Below are 16756 nucleotides of genomic sequence, written 5' to 3'. Positions count from 1 at the left end.
AAATTTTGGCCTCATGGAAGTTTTTCATTGTAGGAAGCAATACTTTGTGAAAAACTATGGAAAAAATACAAACCCTCTGTTCAGTTTTTACCCTCCTGAGAGCATCATGTCTTACACAACTGGAGTAAAACCCTCAGAACACACACTGGTTTGCATGGTTGTTATACATAAATCTACTGCAGATGTAAATTTGAATTCATTAATAAAAAGGCAGCAACCTAGATCAGTATCATTTACACTATCATAGCCGACTACACGGCCAATGTCAAAAGTCCCTTTAAACCTTGTCCTGAATTAAGAATTCAGAAGAAGCATGCTATATCAAGGCAAGTAGGAAGAGCACAACCTCTAGGAACACTTTAGAAGCACTGAGTCCTGTAGAAGTAAACATGATTAAGATGGTGCTTGGTGATCCTTCCACTCAGTATTAAATAGGATTTGCACCTTATACCACCAACAGCGCCTGCAAAGTCACCTCTGGGCATTAAAAACCTTGTCATGTTTTTTGTTTGTTTTTTGTTTTTCATTTTTCCCAAGTTGGAAGTAAAATATCTATGGCTAATTGGTTTCCTGTACACTGCTGATAATTATTATGTACCCCTCTGAAGGCAATTCTGTAACTAGCAGTTGCAACACTGTGGGGGGCTAAAGAGAAACAGCCAGGAAACATTGTTTCTCCACTGAGATTCAGAGCCTCCAGGGAGAGTTAGGAGAGGAATTCTGAGAGTTCGGAGCTTTGGTCTCTTCAACTTGCTTTGAAGACGATCCTCTCTCCTCAGTGGCCAGCACTTTCTATCCTGGGAATAGGAAACAGAAGGCTTTCTTCTGCGTTGTGTCTTTTAGTGGAAGGCTGTCCTTGGCTCTGAACTCTCATCCACTGAAGTCGTGGTCCCAGCTGTCAAGGCACAGGTACAATGTCCAGGAAGGCCAGGGGCCCAGGACAGCTCTGCTGTCTTCAGTGAGTCACTCTAGTTCCCAGGATGCACCAGGGTTCCTGCAAGTGCAAGCAAACATGTGTCATCAGGACACTTGTGCATACTGGAGGTGCCAACAGAGTACACGTTCTAGCACAGACAGCGTGCACTCTGGCTGGGGTCACCCAAAGAGCAACAGCCAGTGCTCTTCAGCTAGGACAGGGAAACTATTCTCCATGGCACCCTCATGGTGGCTACAGGGATCACACATCTGTTAAACCCAGCAGAATGCACAACACAGTGAACCCTAAAGTAACCTTGGGACGTTAATAATACTACATCTCTACTGCTCCATCAACTGCACCCAAGGAGTCATGCTAGGACGAGATGCAGATAACCCTAAAGATGACAAAACGCTGCTCAATTTTTCTATACACTTAAAACTGCGCAAAAATTGTTTATTAATTTTTTTAAGTATTGCAAGGGACTTCACTTGACCATTACAAATCCTCCCAAGCAGAGCAGATGCTTAAGAACACAGATGCTAGAACCAGACTGCCTGGGTTTACATCCCAGCTCCTCCACTTAGGAGCTTTGAGACTTCAGGCAAGTCACTTGACTTCTCTCTGCCTCCTTTGCTCCTTCAAAATGAGGAAAAATAGAGTAGTCATCCCTATCTCATGGGGCTCCTAGCTTAGAGCAGTTTCTAGGGCACAGTAAGTGCCACATAAGGGTCAACTGTCACCATCATTATTATCTTTCATAGAGGAATTGCCCCAGGAAAGCCAGATCTCTGTTTCTTCCCTCCCCTGCAAAGAAACAAAATGACTTTCCAGCAAGTGCCATGGAGATGGAGAGTCCCTGTGGGAAATGGCAGGTTTGGAGGGGCCCAAGGATGAGCAGAGCGCCTAGAGAGAATGTTCCCTCGTGACTTCCACTTACAAGTCTCACCAGAGTCCTTTGAGCTTAGATGGAGTCTGAAGGCATCTGGTAGTTTCCATAGGATTCCAGGCTTTGGCAGCTGCTGTGGGATACATAAGAACACTAATGAGCCACTGTTCCAGCAGGAAGGGAGGAAAATGTTTAGAATGTTCACAGCATGCATTGTGCAAGAATGCAGCTTACCTAGCAGGGACAAATTTCCTTGCTGCAAGAGAAAGAAAACCATCCTTTAGACCAAATGACTTTTAAGGACATTGCAAATCCAGATACAATATGACCTGATCATCAGGGCCTGCAAGCTCAGTGCACCTGGGCTCTGTAACAATCAGAGCGGGAACACGACCAGGTTACTAAAGTAAATGCACAGTGCACAGCCTTCAAAGGACAAGCCCCAAGTCAGGACTTTTTTTTTTTTTTTTTTTTACATGAAGAACCTTATTTCTCAAATGTCTAAAATTTAGTTTTAACCTTTTTCTGTGGGGTGGAATGGTGCATGCCTATAATCCCTGCAACTCAGGACGCTGAGGCAGGAGGACTGCAAGTTCAAAGCCAGCCTCAGCAAGGACCTGTCTTAGAATAAAACACAAAAAGGACTGGGGATGTGACTCGGTGGTTAAGAGCTCCTGGGTTCAATCCCTGGGATCAAGTTTTCTAAAATAGTGTTTTTCTCTTTAAACCAAACAAGTCATGAGTGTGAATAGATGTGTTCACATAATCCTTAGGAGGTATCTCTAAATTTAAGACTGTGTTCCAAATAATTTTTTTTTTTTTTTTTAGAGGTGGAGGTTCTGGGGATTGAACACAGGGACACTCGGGTCCTGAGCCACAACCCCAGCCCTATTTTGCATTTTTTTTAGAGACAGGGTCTCACTGAGTTGCTTAGCATCTCGCTTTTGCTGAGGCTGACTTTGAACTCGCAATCTTCCTGCCTCAGCCTCCTGAGCCGCTGGGATCACAGGCATGTGCCACCCCACCCAGCCCAAATCTTTTAAGGAAGCATTTATCCATCCTCCCCAGAGCACGAATTATGCCAGTCCCATTTCACAACTTCAGAGACAACACAGAAGTCAATGCAAATAGCGCCCTTTGGGGTTGAACAATGTTAGCAAGGTTAACATTTATATTTCCTAAAATTCTTCAAAATCTCAGTTGCCTTTGAACTCTTCCTAAGACTTTTGCTTAATTATAAAGCAGTATATTAGTGTTCATGCAATCGCTAGATTGTAGTAACTGTCTAAATTTACAAGAGAAACTATATGGCAACAATCAGGAAAAAATGATATTTTTGAAAATGTTTTTGGAGCACATTCATCAACTCCCTCACCTTTCTTCCGAAGCCAGAGGAGAACTGATGTCACTGTCAGGAGAGAGGTTCCTGCAGCAGAAAGTCCAGCTGCCAAGGGAATGTTGGACTCGGGCAGAGCTACGGCAACAGAGGGGAGGGTGGCCATGAGGACCTGGCTTGAAGATCTTCCTGCCCGTCCACGTCACCTTTTCTGTTACATTGGTGCCCGGGTAACTTGAACTGTCTGGTTCAAGTCATGAGGCAGAGGTGGCATAACAGGCTGTTGAGACCCGTCCAGCCCGCCTTGGCTGCCCACCGCTGCCAGGCAGAACTCTACCCTGCCTGCTGGACGCTGGCTGCACCTGTGTCCTCTACCTCTCCCTCCCCCGCCCCCTCTCTCTTCCATTTCCCCCTCTTCCTTTCCTCTCCAGGTCTCCTTTGCCATTTGTCGGAATTCTCCCCTTTCCGCCCACATGCCCAGTCTCCGTCTCCTGCCTATCTCCATAAGCATAAATGTGCCCAGCTGGGTAACCATTCTGAGATGGACACAAGGCATCTTTAATCGCTATGGCAACAGGGCTCCCTCACTTCTCTCTGGTCACCCGGCAGCCAGCCTCAGTCAATGCATCACCTTCACAGGTAGGCAGCGTCCCAGACCAGTGTCCTGTGGCACCACACGTCAGAGCCGCAGAGCCATTGAGCGTCCAGCCTTCGGGACACGCAAACTCACACACAGTGCCAGCCACAGGCTCTCCACTGCAGCTCACGTTGACCTTTCCTGGAGCTGCCAGGCTTGAGCACTGCACCACTGTAAATGACAGGCACAAGGGTGGAGGTTAGGAAAACTGCTGGAAGCTTCTAAAGCACCCTAAGTCACCAAGAAGTGCAGCTTATCAACCCTGCATAGGACTCAGCATGTAGGAAATTAGGACCAAAGCCCCTGAAGCCACTGAGGGTCGCAATCTTACGAGGCATGTGACCTGAACTCCCCCTACCTTGGCAGGAGGGGACCTCGTGTGTCCACTGTCCCTGAGATGTGCACTCCAGCTGAGCTGATCCGTGTAGGTCAAAGCCGTCCTCACAGTGGAAGGTGCAAGAGGACTTGTAGGGGAACTTCCCAGTGGGGGAAGGAGTGCACCTCACAGAGCCGTTCCGGGGCGCAGAGAGAGCAGCACACTGCACAGCTGGAAGGCAAGAGCGAGCCCTGTGGAGCCTGTGTGTGCCAGGCGGCCGCAGGGCTCTCCAGGCAGCCAAGCCTGGGCTCCCTGGTGGCTTTTATCTTAAATCAAATGGAAACAAAGTCGGTACCTTCACACGCGGGCTTCTCACTGTCCCACTCCCCAGTGGGGCCACACTCGAGCCTTTCAGATCCCTTCAAAGCAAATCCTGGCTCACAGGAGAACCTACAGCTGGATCCATTTTGGAAGCCTCCAGAAGCACTAGGAAGACAATTCACATGGCCTCGCTCCGGGCTGGATAAGGCTGCACACTGGAAAGCTGAGACATCAAAATGGTGGTCAGAAAATACCACTGTGAAACTGCAGACTGCTTGGTATTTGACCACCCAGGTCATTTAGGACCAAGCAACATTCAAAAAAGTCCAGATTCCTCGATATTCCCTGAGCAACTGGGAAGCTGGCTGTTTTGAGTTCCAGTCCCTCACCTGTAATGGCACATACTAAAGAGCAGCCTTTAACAGGAAACTGAGCACTGTTCTTCTGACATGGACAGGAAGTTAAGTCAAAGGAAAGATTTTATGCAGCCAGAGGACAACTTACAGATCCTGGATGCTTGCAGATGGGGCCAAAAAGAAAGGAAGAGAAGAAGGCGCCAGGAAAATCTGCCTGCTTGGAGCTTGGCTTTGATGCCGCTCTTTTCCCCTGGAAATCATTCTGAGCTGCATTAGCTAATGAGGAAACCATGCCTGGTAATGGGACCTGCATGTCTCCAACATCCTGGAGCTAAGTTTCAGTGCTCATGTGTGTGCAAGGCCATCTCCACAACCGGCCCATGCTGGGGCTTCCTCTTCATTGCTAGTCACTGGTAGTTGCAGAAGAAAGGAATGAGAAGAGCTTAGCTTCTGGTCATGTTCTCATTCTGCTTTCTAAATTTTCTAATGGGATTTTGTTTAGACTAAGAATTCTGCCTATTCCATGCCAATGTCTATAGTGTATGTTAACATAGCATATTTAAGAAACCAGCAAAGCATTCACTCAGAATTACATAGTCTTTTCCCTGGTTCTTGCACATGACTCGCAAAGGTAGGACTGTTGTCCATCAAATCTGGTACCTATGGCTGAAGTTGACATCTGCTCTCATTTTCCCTGCACAAGCTCGGAGATCACTGCTCTTTTAGAAAGGAACGTGTAAGGGCACAATCTCTGCTCACCTGCACACACTGGAATTTGCTGTGACCACTGGCCTTGTGCTGTGCATTCGACCTGGGCTGGCCCCAGCAGCCTGAAGCCCCCGTCACAGGTGAATTTGCAGGACGACTTGAAGGTGAGCTCTCCAGCCTTGGAGTGGACACAGTGCACAGAGCCGTTCTGCAGCATGGGGATGGCTTCACACGTCACAGCTGCAAAGCAGGCACCCATGTACATTAGCAAGGCTGGCTGCCACTTCGAGTGTAGGAAGAGAAAGAGAATGTTGACTTTGTCCGTGTGGACATTACCTTTGCACCGCAGCTTCTCATCATCCCAGCTCCCGGTGGAGGTGCACTTCAGGTTCTGCGCTCCCACGCGCTCAAATCCTTCCTCACAGTCAAAGGCACACGTGGTGTTCCAGGGGACACTTCCAGAGTTCGGGCCACAGTCCACAGTGCCGTGGGGTGGGTGTGCCAAAGCATCACACTCAACCACTGGGGAGTTGAAAGAGCTCCATGAATTTCAAAGAAGCCTATTTTCACTGCCTATTGGCTTGGAATTTATAACAGGAAGACAGTCACTTTCGAAAGTAGATCCCAAAGTCAATGCTTGGGAACATAAACCCCACAAAGAAGTTTTTGCTCATTTTTATTAATGGATCCTTCTTTTCCTATCTATTTTACTTTGTGCAAAATTGTCTCTATTGACAAGAAAGCAAATATGAAGAAAAAATAAATTCCCGATCAGTATTTTTGACTAGTTAGGATAAAAACAATGGTGACATACAAATTCAGTGGGATCAGAAGGCCTGAACTTTTTGCCTCTGCTCCAGAAGGTAAGATTGAGAGAAAAAAGGGAAATGCTGAGCCTGCTTGATGGTCCCTGTCTTAAGTTAGTCCCATTGCATGGCCAAGGCAGAGAGGGAAGGAGAAGGGAAGGGAGGCCATTAGGATTCTGCAGGTGGTTCTGTGCTTACAAGGCACCAGAACCTAAGATGCCCACTTCAAACACAGAATATAAACCTCTCTCAAACCAAGTGTGTCCCTGAGAGACAACATACATGGCTGAGAGAGCATGATTGACTAAGATGACCACCAAAAGAGCTTCCCCTGGGGTTGGATAAGAGCCTGGGTCGATGAGGGTGAGTGGGGACTGTCCTCGCGTCTGAAGGAGGCTCACCTTTGCAGGTGGGAGGAGGAGCACTCCATTCCCCAGAGAATGTACACTGGCTGGTCTCCGTGCTGCTTGGCAGGTAGCCCTCATCGCAGCTGACGGAGCAGGAGGAACTGTAGCTGAAGGTCCCAAAGGGTGCAGTGCAATCCAGCCTTCCATGCTCAGGGTCCTTCTGTGCTTCACAGGTCACAACTGCAAAGGGGACCCAGGTGAGTTCTGCCCAGCCCTCGCCTCCGACAGCGGGAGGAAGACAGGCTCTGACTGGTCCAGGGAGGGAAGATATGCAGGCCACACTCCAGAGCAGCTGGGAGGGAAGGGGCCTCGGTCCCAAGTGAAGGGGGAGGTGACAACAACTTACCTTGCTCACACTCGAGTCCACGGAAGCCGGGCTGACACCTGCAGGTGTAGTTGTTGATGGTCTCTATACACTCGCCATGGCCACTGCAGGAGGCCTGGTTGCAGGCAGCTGCAGGAACACAAGCCACCAGGACAGTTGTTGTGCTTGTAAAGAATTTGTTACTGTTGGGATCAGCAGTGTGCAGTGGGCATCACCTAGGGTACCAGGTGCCCGGGATTTTAATGGTGCTGCACAAAATGCCAGATCTGAGCTCCAGGCTCATCTTTTTGTATCGGATACTAATGTTGGAGACGTGGGGAGGAGCTGCAGCTGTACCACGCTTGGGTGTCCCTGCGTCACTAGCCGGAAGACAGTTCCCCTGCCAAAACTAAACGAGTGACTGAGCTGCCACCTGGGTCTGTGTGGCCCTCCCGTGTGCGCTCAGGCCACACAGTACACAGGTTCCTGCCTACGTCTGCACAGAGGAGTAAAGGGGACCTTAGCCGGGACACATCGTATCCTTCAGAGCCACGGACCACAGTGGAGGCCAGCTGCTGCCACTGCGAGTCCTCAGCACGCGGCGGCCTGAGCTCCCTACCTGTGTAGCACAGCGCAAGCTTCCTCTTGCTGCATCTCTCATCGTTCCACATGCCGGAACCTTCTGGTCTCTTGATGTAGATCTCCACGCAGTCCTCGTTGTTCTGCTTGTTGTTTGGTTCTCCTGGAGCCCAGTTCTCGGCTTCTTTGGTCAGGGGCTTCTGGGTCCCCACCCAGACCCACACGCCATTGACCTTTCTGATTCCGATCCAGTAGTAACTTGGAGAATAGCTCAACGTGGCGTTCAGGTACTCGATCTCCTCCTTGTTTTGAATTGCGACCAGATGTGTGTACCTCTGCTGACAGTAAGCACTGGCCTCGTCATAAGTCATGTTGCTTGTGGACACACCGTAAGTCCAGGCTGCACTCTCTCTAAGGAGGAGCACTGGGGGGGAGCGAGAAAGAATGGCAGTGTTTAGTCCTGCTGGGGTCTAACTCTGCTCACTGGGTCTTTGTTGTCTTATTTTGGGCATAGTCTGGATTAGGATGACAAAGTCATTCACCTTTGGAAAAGTAGGAGGCAATATGAGAGAAAGCAGCATCACTGTGCCTCGCTCTGCGCCTGGCCACCCCAGGGCTCTGTTCTCACCCTCCCAACAGCCTTGTGATTCTGCCTCTGATTCTGCAGTACTGAGCCTTAGTATGAGCTACCAGGCGCCATGCGAGGCACTCAGAACCAAAATCATGTCTTTGGGAATATGAAGTCACCATGACCGTCAGATTGCTGCCTTCTTCAGATTTGTCCAGATGCCCCCAGACACCTAAACTATCTATCACTGAATTGTCACAATGCCTGCATAGACCATTTTTGATCGATATTTACACAGATGGAAATAGGACACTAAGAAGTCAGTTTCCCTCACGCCAGGCAGGTAGAGGCCAGGCTGCTGCTAAACATCCAGCACGCACAGGACAGTCCCACACCAGGAAGAATAACCTGGTCTCCGGTGTCAGTCGGGAGGAGATGAGAAGCCCTGGCCCGTCTCATGACAGCGACTTACCAAAAGTGAGAGTGGAGAGAATCTGTGAAGCAATCATGACTTCAGGCTTCTTCTCACCAGTGGGCTAGACTTGGAGTTTTCCTGGGGAGAAAAATTGATTACAGAAGGAAAAGTTAGGCAGCCAGTTACTCAAATCATTCTGATGTTTAAGGCACCAGCATGAGGTTTAGGATAAAGGATCCCAGTGCCACGTATTTATCTGAAAGGTGTTACTGGAATGAATAAATACAAAATTTAAGATTTTCCTCCTTTAGGCAAAAGAGACAAGACAGGCTTTAACCCCAATACAATTAAAGCTTGCACGGATCTCTTATCAGAAGGCTGTCTGCACATGGGTTCATACTGATGAATCTGCCTCCTGGCCCGAGGCCGCTCTTGCAATGAAGGCTGCACTTACTGTTCTGCGCTGGTCCTTGGGCTGGGACTGCTCAGGTGAGTGGCGATGCTCTGTCTCCTGCTCCTGGGTGTTTCTGATGCGAAGTCAGCCAAGCCCTGTTGAGCGTCGTCGCCTCTGCTGGGCCCTTTATAGCAGGACCCACTTCCTGTGAGCAACAGGAGACTCTCCAAATCCAGCCAGGAGGAAATCCTCAATGGCATCCAGAAGTTTCCTGGTAATATCCACAATGCTAAAACTTACAGTGATGTCAGAAGTGCTGCCCTAAAGTTAATTCTCCTTCGTATTGCCTTTGTATTGTTTTAATTTTTTTTCTGGGCTTCATTTTTCAATTTTTTTTATTTCTTTGTAAAAATTTTTTTCATTTTTTTTCTCATGAGTTGTACATGACAGTAGAATGCATTTATGCACTTTGATAGATCATACGTAAATGGAGTGTAATCTCTCATCCTCTGATTATACATATTGCAGGAACACATCCGTCATGCAATCATACAAGTACATAAGGTAACAATGTTTGTTTCACTCTATATTATTCCCACCTCCATACCCCTCCCCTCCCTTCACTCCCCTCTATCTAATATAAAGTCACTCTATTCTTCCCTATCCACCCCCCCCTTATTGTGAATCAGCATCCGCATATGAGAGAAAACATTGGGCCTTTGGTTTTTTGGGGTTTGGCTTATTTCAGTTAGTATGATATTCTCTAACTTCATCCATTTACCAGCAAATGCTAGAATTTCATTCTTCTTTAAAGTTGAGTAATATTCCATCATATATATATATATATATATATATATATATATATATATATAAATGTCACATTTTCTTGTGACAGCAATCGGTTTCATAACCATAAGCAGGAGGGAGTAAGTGGACAGAGGACACCAACCAGGCAGGCTGGCTCTGCCTGCAGGGAGCTGTGCACCTCCAGCCGCACCTCCCTTGGGAAACTGACTCAAAATCGAGTTCCCTCCAAGGCCAAAGGGCAACATGACTGCTGGAAATTTGTCCTGAGAAAGCTTCCGGGAGAAACTCAGTATCACAGGAAGGACAGGAGAAAGGAGCGGGAGAGGTTGGTGAGGAGGGTGATTAGAACCCGGCGTTTAAGCCGGGTTAGGTCCACTCTCCCTCCCAAGCGTCCTGCGTTCTCCCAGGACGGTGCCCATGTCCCTGGCCCTGGGTGGGAGCTGAGAAGGAAGGGCTTTCCGCAGGCTCCCGGGGTCGCTGAGCAGGCCGCAGGTCGACCTCCCCTGGAGAGGCCCCAGGACGGCAGGACCAGGGGAGGGAAGCAGAGGGACTCTGGGCAGCCCCCGTTTGTGCTGTGAGGGTCTCAGGAGGGGCTCTCACCTGGGCAGGGGCTGGGAGAGGAACTGGGCGAGACTTGAGTAGGGGGAGCTGTTGAGGATTATCCCCCTTCTACACAAAACTCCCCCAGAGACAGGCCAGCGAGAGGGGCCTCGGCTCCAGAGTCTCCCAAGCTCTGAGGACGTGGCTGAGTGTCCCCGGGACAACCTCCCTTTGAGGGATGCCTCCCCACCCGCTCCACGGGGGAAAGGAAAGAAAAAAGAAGGAGGCGCAGACACAGGCCCAGCCGGGTTGCGCCTCCTGGGCTGCTCTGTCGGCTCCCAGGCGCCAAGTGTTCCTGCTTGGTCTTCCCTTTTCCTGGAAGTCCCTTGTCCCCCTCCACACCCTTCAATCGGACATGGAGAGTGTTAACCACTTTTGCTCCTGTGTCTGGGCCCCGGGCCGTCTCGCCTTCATAGTGAAGGGGCGACCCTGAGGGAGGGAGGGAGAGCCAGTGTGAGGCCTGGGGTCCCCAGGCCAATGTTAGAATCTTAACTGTGGCTATTCTGTGGACGGAGGTCTGCTGGAAGGTAGCACTGTCCATAACCACATGTGAAAGGGCCTCTGTGGAGAGTCCAATTGTGTTGGGTCCTCACTGCCAACGTCACGGGCAGTGGCCTCCTGTCTCCTGGGCCTTCCCACTGTCCTCCCTCTGGGGAGGTTTATGTCACCTCAAAGTGCTTATTTTTGACAGCCTTGCTAACCCTCTCTCCCCCACCAAAAAAATCTACTTTAATAATAAGTAAGTCACCTTTGCAGAGACTTAGGTAAAGAGGGGAAATCCTAATCCAGCCTCAATCTTATTTGTAGAATGAGCAGAGTACAAGAAATTCTTGCACACAGAAAATTGTGAAATAAAACTAATGTGCTGTACGACTGTATTATGGAGTGGCAGTTCTATTCTAATCAGAAGGTAAGTACACTTGATGCAGAATTGGTCTGTGTCCCTGCAAATTCTCTTCCCAGGAAAGCTGAGTCACTCGCTGGGGGGCGCAGACAGCTGGACCCTGGGTGGGGTAGGAGCTCTGGGCACTCCCACGCTCTGCTCTCCACACCTGCTGGACCTCGGCTTCTCAGAACTCAGTATGAGAAGAATCTCCTGGGCATCTTATTTGAAATACACATCTTCAGGTCCATAATTAGAGACTGTGACTTAAGTTGGTCCAGATGGGGTCCAGGAAATTGTACTTTGAATATCTGAGGTGGCTCTGATGGGGTGTTCCAACTTCACTACTAATGCTCCTCTTGAGCTTCCTGGATTATTCTGAGACTTAGAATTTTGATGTGTTTTGTGCTTCCTGTTTGGCAGCACCTTATCTTGAAGCTTCTGCTAATGGGAATATCTTCCAAATGAGCCAACTCTGGTGAATTCCCAGAGCGGAAGAAACAAACATGGGTGGGCAGGTTAATTAGCAGAACTTTTCCTGAATGTAGCCAGACTGCTGACCATTGTTAACACAGGAGAAAAAATACCCTGGATTTCAGAAAAGCCCCCTGACTTGTTGTCCTTGGCCCCCTGTGCTGCTTGTTTTGTAAGTTAGAAGTTTCCTACAGGAGTATTATTAGCTTTGTTCTCAGAGCCTCACATCAGAAGGGTCTAGCCTGGTCACTTCTTAAAGCATCACTTTGAAATTATTGTTTCAGAAACAAAATGAAACAATTCCAAATAGATCAAAAAGGACACCAAATGGTGATGAAAAGATATCATTCCCCCCCAAAGTAAAAATAGGTGATTTCAAAGAAGTGAAGTAGGAGAAAATCCTGAATTTTCTAGCTCTCTATAATAATTGGTGATTGAAACAAATAAAAAAATTTTAAAGAAATTGAAATAACCTGCATAAATGGAAGTATGCATTAATTAAAATATTTACTAGTTAAAATGATAATTGATTAAATAATTAGGTAGCATTTTTATTTGGAAATAGCAAGATTAACTTGATAACAATGAATGCAGTGATTTAACCCAAGAGATTTCAATTGTGCACTAATTAGCTCTGTGACTTGGAACAGATTCTCTTGCCTCATCAAGTCTCAAATTCCCCCTCTGGGAGCCAAGGTTGCTGGACTGCAGCCCTGCTGGCTGTGACATTATCACATAATGATGATTAGGGAAAACACTATTTTAAGACGGAGTGTCCACTACTTTTCCTTGCTGTGAAGCTTTTAGAAACAGTTCCTATCACGACCCATGCACAGTGCTGCTGCAGATGAACGCTTTACACCCATTGCTTCATACAGGTTTTACAAAGTGAAGGTAGACATGAGTTGCATTTTGCAGAGAAGGAAACCGAGGTTATTCACCTGAGTTTTTCAGTTAGTAAACAGCAGAGCTGGAATTCAAATCCACGTCTTTGGTGACTCCATGCCTGCCTAATGCGAATCTCAGCAGGGAAGCGACCCTAAGTTTTCACATGAGAAAGTGTTGCAGAACTGTTATAGTTTAGAAATGAGGGGTCCCCAGCGCTCACATGGACACAATGCAAGGTTTCCAGAGGAGAGGATCAGAGTGTGGGAGGTCTCAGGGGACTCTGGGGGACAGTACAGACACCTCAGCGTGTCCCAGCAGGGAGGAGAGGGCAGTCTGGGGGGAGGCTGCTCCTGCAGGGCTGGTTCCCTGCCCTTCCAGGTGGACTCTGTGGCCAGAGGAAGCGCTCCCCAAGGAAGAGCCGGCTGGAGTTTGGCGGTGATGTCACCTGCACGTACTCTGAGGGACAGACGTGGTGGGCTGTCTGCTTCGCATCATCCGGAGCAACCTCCCACACCTAGACCACACGCATTCACCATCTCACAGATTCCGGGCAGGGAGGGGAAGCTGCCGGCCCATGGCAAACTAAAGACACTCTAGTGGGCCCTGGGTGGCAGAGCGGGCCCTGGCCACGCCCGCCTGCGCCCAGTCTGTGCTCTGGCTGCTGCCCGGCTGCTTAAGAGACCTGCAGCTTGGCCGCCCTGCCCGCTGCGCAGCCCTCAGGCCGGAGGTTGCAGGGGCTCCAGCGGCACGGCCAGCGCACAGAAGCCTGGGCCCGGCCTACGCAGCGCTCTCCATGCGGAGGCCGCTACCGGCCACCGCCCTCCCTGGTCGCTGCTGCCCTAGTTACGCTGAAGTGCAGGCACGATTCGGAGAGTCAAGACGCCGGCTTCGCAGAGGGCATTTGCTTCTCCCCAGCCCCTGACCCAGCCTGGCTTTCAGCGGATGATGTAAACCACGTGCTGACCGCACCCGGGCTGGAGTGCGTGAGGCTGGCTCCGCTGCTGGGCCCTCCTCACAGGCTCAGGCCCCTGGCAGCCCGAGAGGAAGGCTGGCGCTCCTCCTCCCGCTTTCTCACTGCCAAGGGACGCGCCCTGGGGAAAGCTGCCCAGCTACCCGAGGGTGGGCTCGGGGACGCAGAGCCAGGGGCTGCGCGTCCCGCACCAGGGGAGAGCCAGTGGTGTCGGCCCACAGGACCACGGGAGGCCTCGGGCACACAGTTGCCCTGAACTGATGCAACTCAGACTCCAGAGACAGAGCTGAGCCCTAAGACCTACCTGCTCAGGGAGGAAGGCCTACTTAAGCACAGAGCCTCCGCAGGGCTCCCAGGGAATAGAAGGGACCACGAGGGAGGGACCACCAGGGAGGGCAGGCACGGAAGTGCTGGGAACTGGATCCGCCAAGTCGTGCTTCACCCAGGTACCCACAGGCCACCTTGAGGAGAGCTTTATGTATGATTTTAAAACATGATTTAAAATAATAATAATAAAATATAAGGGGCAGCAGTAGAGCAAGAGGATCCTGGGAGGACGGGAGAGAGAAGGTCCTGGGGAATGAGCCTGACCAGTTTATGCACGTGCTTGTCCACCTATGGCATAATGATCCCCACCATTATGTACAATGATAAAGACCAATAAAACACAGGAATGGAAATAACCCTCCTTAAAATATCTGAGAATTCTATGAGATGTGTAAATGGAGGCTGGCCACCATGCCAGGAGGTTATAACCTTCTACCAAAACTGGCCCACGCTAGCACAAAAGCAGGAAGCTGACCTGTCTTCTGATGAGGCCGATAGACAGAAGGGTGGGCCTGAGCCAGCCTCCCCGCTCCGCCTGCCCGTGTGCATAGGTGGGCTCACCCACAAGCAGTGGGCTTCTATCTGAGACAGGCGTCAGGATGGCCAGCTGCATCCCTTCCCCTGGTCTGGGAACGCCAGGGTTTGAAAGCATCGGTTCCTGTGGAGCAGAGCACCGAGTGACGAGATGATGAACCTGAGGGCGAGCTGCAGGCACACGTGGGCCAGAGGGGGCCAGGGAAGACTCGGGGCTGACGTTCCAACAGAGGCCCCGCTCTGGGCTTTGGCTTACTGGGCCTGTGATGTTCAAAGGCTCCTTTGCATGTTGAACACTGTTGATTTTGGAGAGAAAACTGAGTTCAAACCCCCACATATCCTTTCCTGGGGAGGGTTACAGGAATACAGAGGGCAATGTCCCCGAGCCAGCAAGCTGCTTCTCTGCTTCTAATAGATAGGAGGAGAGGAAGAGATGAACAATACCTTTTCAAGAAATTCAGCTTTATGGCCACAACTCATGACAAGATGCCTCAGGCCAGCCAGCGAGAGGAGACTGTCACGGGAGAACCTTGCTCTATGATTCCAATACCTGGAATACTTCCCTAAATTAGAGAGCCTTGTCAGCTCTGGGAAGTGAAGCGCTTTCTTAGAGCTCAGTGGGTCATAAGCTTTGTTGCTAAACTGTGTGGAAGAAATGGAGCAGCTGCAGAATCATGAGGAATGAACCACTTAACCCCTGAAATATCCAGAAGTCCAATCCCAGGGTCTGCTTTGTCCAGTGGACCAAATTCCCCATCTCTCTGAACTGCTGGGAAGCTGTGTGGAACAGAGGCAAAGCCTCGCCATTGCAGGTATGCACCTCTGCAAAACCAGCAGAATGTTCTGGGTACCAACAAGAACCTGCCGTCTGACCTGCCAATTCTGCACATGCAAAATAGGAAGTTCTCTGGAAAATGGGCCTATTTTTACATCATAACGCTGTGATTTAAACATAAAAGTACAGAGAGATGAGGTGATCTGGGTAAAGCACTTGACTTAGTCACCCAGTATAGTAGGTGAAGATATTGTAGATTCTTGAGTTAGACGTCACCATTCAGAGACCATCGGCCATAGCTGGCTATGTCAGAGGCACCTGGGAAGTTGATGGGCCCCTTGAATTGGAATAATAAACCCCTCCCTCCTGAAGCCTGTCAGTCTGGGTGGGAATGTCTAAGCTAGTGTCATGGAGCCCCTTCCTTGAGAAAACGTCCTGGAAGAAGTGAGGGGGAACAAGCAGTGGGTGCTGCCCATGGTAAAGCCACCCCCCCCCAGGCTCTGGAGAGGGTGAGCTGACTTCTGGAGGGTGGCAGAGAGGACAGGTGACATTCCTGTGACACGGATGCCCAAACTCCCAGAGACCTTCATTGTATAAAGGGCACCAGTGATGGCTTCTTGGATGTGCTCAGTAGACTCCTGCTTTCCAGAGGTGCTCAGAGAAAGAGCCATGGTCAGAAAGTCGGGAAACACCATACGGCAGAGCTCCCTTCTGAAGAGTCTTAGCACATGCTACATGTTACAGCACTAGGAAGCCGTGCAGAGGAGCCCCCACCCGCATAGCTCCATATTCACCAGTGCTGTTCTCAGATTTGTACCTAAAACTATGAAAACTTGTGCACGAGGTTATTCCTTATGCTGTGATTTAATAGCAAAATGCTGGGGACAATCTAAATGGAAATGCACAGCATCTACCTCTTCTCTATGAAGTATGTATCTATAATTAAGGGTAACAGAGCCCTGGAGAAACAGCTCAGGCATCAGTGAAGAGACTTCTCACTAACTTGTAAAGTTTCCTTTCTGTGGGACATTTACAGAATTTAAATTCCAGTTTTTGCAAATTGCCAATTTCATGTCCATTCAACATCAAAGCTGAAAAAACTAAGTGTTTTTGTAAGCCAAGAACCCACTGAATATACTAACGCTTCTTTGGCTTTCCTCCGAAGTAAATGGTCCTGTGGGCAAAAATATTAGAACACAGATTTTTGCAAGAGTAGGATTCTCTCAGCCTTCTACCTACATACCCAGAAATATACAATATCATCTTGTTATTTTCCACCAATCTTACAACCTTTGGTGTTGGCTTGGACACTCATTTTCCCTTTGTACAAAACCATGTAAAAGTTCAAGGTAAGGAAAACTTGTTGTGAGATTCGTTTTGCTGAGTATGGGTCCCTAAAATAAATTTGGCTCTGTTTTTGCAAAGTTCAACATGATATTTTCCGAATTTTTCATAGCTAATCATTTTTAGAGCTGTTATTATTTGTTAAGTGTTTTATGTATATGAAGCCAAATATTCCTGTCTTGGACAGATTGATCCAAATAAA

At 49.1% G+C, this 16756-nt stretch overlaps 1 protein-coding gene across 4 annotated transcripts; it reads right to left on the bottom strand.

Moving 5' to 3' along the window:
• Positions 1 to 534: 534 nt before the first annotated feature.
• LOC124961068 (E-selectin-like) lies at positions 535 to 8696 on the bottom strand. 4 transcript variants are annotated; one of them, XM_047519807.1, is made up of 13 exons: positions 8616 to 8696; positions 7616 to 7999; positions 7039 to 7146; positions 6687 to 6872; positions 5816 to 6001; positions 5531 to 5719; positions 4450 to 4638; positions 4137 to 4325; positions 3773 to 3949; positions 3181 to 3279; positions 2040 to 2061; positions 1857 to 1938; positions 535 to 994 (listed from the first exon to the last, which is right to left on the bottom strand). In XM_047519807.1, the coding sequence occupies exons 1-12, from the start codon at positions 8650 to 8652 to the stop codon at positions 1881 to 1883; spliced, it is 1824 nt and encodes a 607-aa protein (XP_047375763.1). In that variant the 5' UTR covers positions 8653 to 8696; the 3' UTR covers positions 535 to 994; positions 1857 to 1880. The 4 variants fall into 4 exon arrangements, with proteins under 4 accessions (XP_047375763.1, XP_047375764.1, XP_047375765.1 ...); XM_047519808.1 differs by having other exon boundaries at positions 1866 to 1938; XM_047519809.1 differs by having other exon boundaries at positions 1857 to 1935.
• Between the last annotated feature and the right edge of the window lie 8060 nt (positions 8697 to 16756).

This window comes from Sciurus carolinensis, chromosome 12 (assembly GCF_902686445.1).
Source record: "Sciurus carolinensis chromosome 12, mSciCar1.2, whole genome shotgun sequence".
NCBI classification, from domain to species: domain Eukaryota; kingdom Metazoa; phylum Chordata; class Mammalia; order Rodentia; family Sciuridae; genus Sciurus; species Sciurus carolinensis.
This window is presented reverse-complemented; position numbering and strand designations above follow the sequence as displayed.

What these genes read in the sequence shown, in the direction of transcription:
- LOC124961068 (XM_047519807.1), bottom strand. Translation starts at nt 8,652, where the DNA reads ATGATTGCTTCACAGATTCTCTCCACTCTCACTTTTG. An exon ending in TCTCTCCACTCTCACTTTTG is followed by an intron (nt 8,000 to 8,615) that starts GTAAGTCGCTGT and finishes GCTCCCCCCCAG; the next exon opens with TGCTCCTCCTTAGAGAGAGT. An exon ending in TCCTCCTCCCACCTGCAAAG is followed by an intron (nt 6,002 to 6,686) that starts GTGAGCCTCCTT and finishes TCAACTCCCCAG; the next exon opens with TGGTTGAGTGTGATGCTTTG.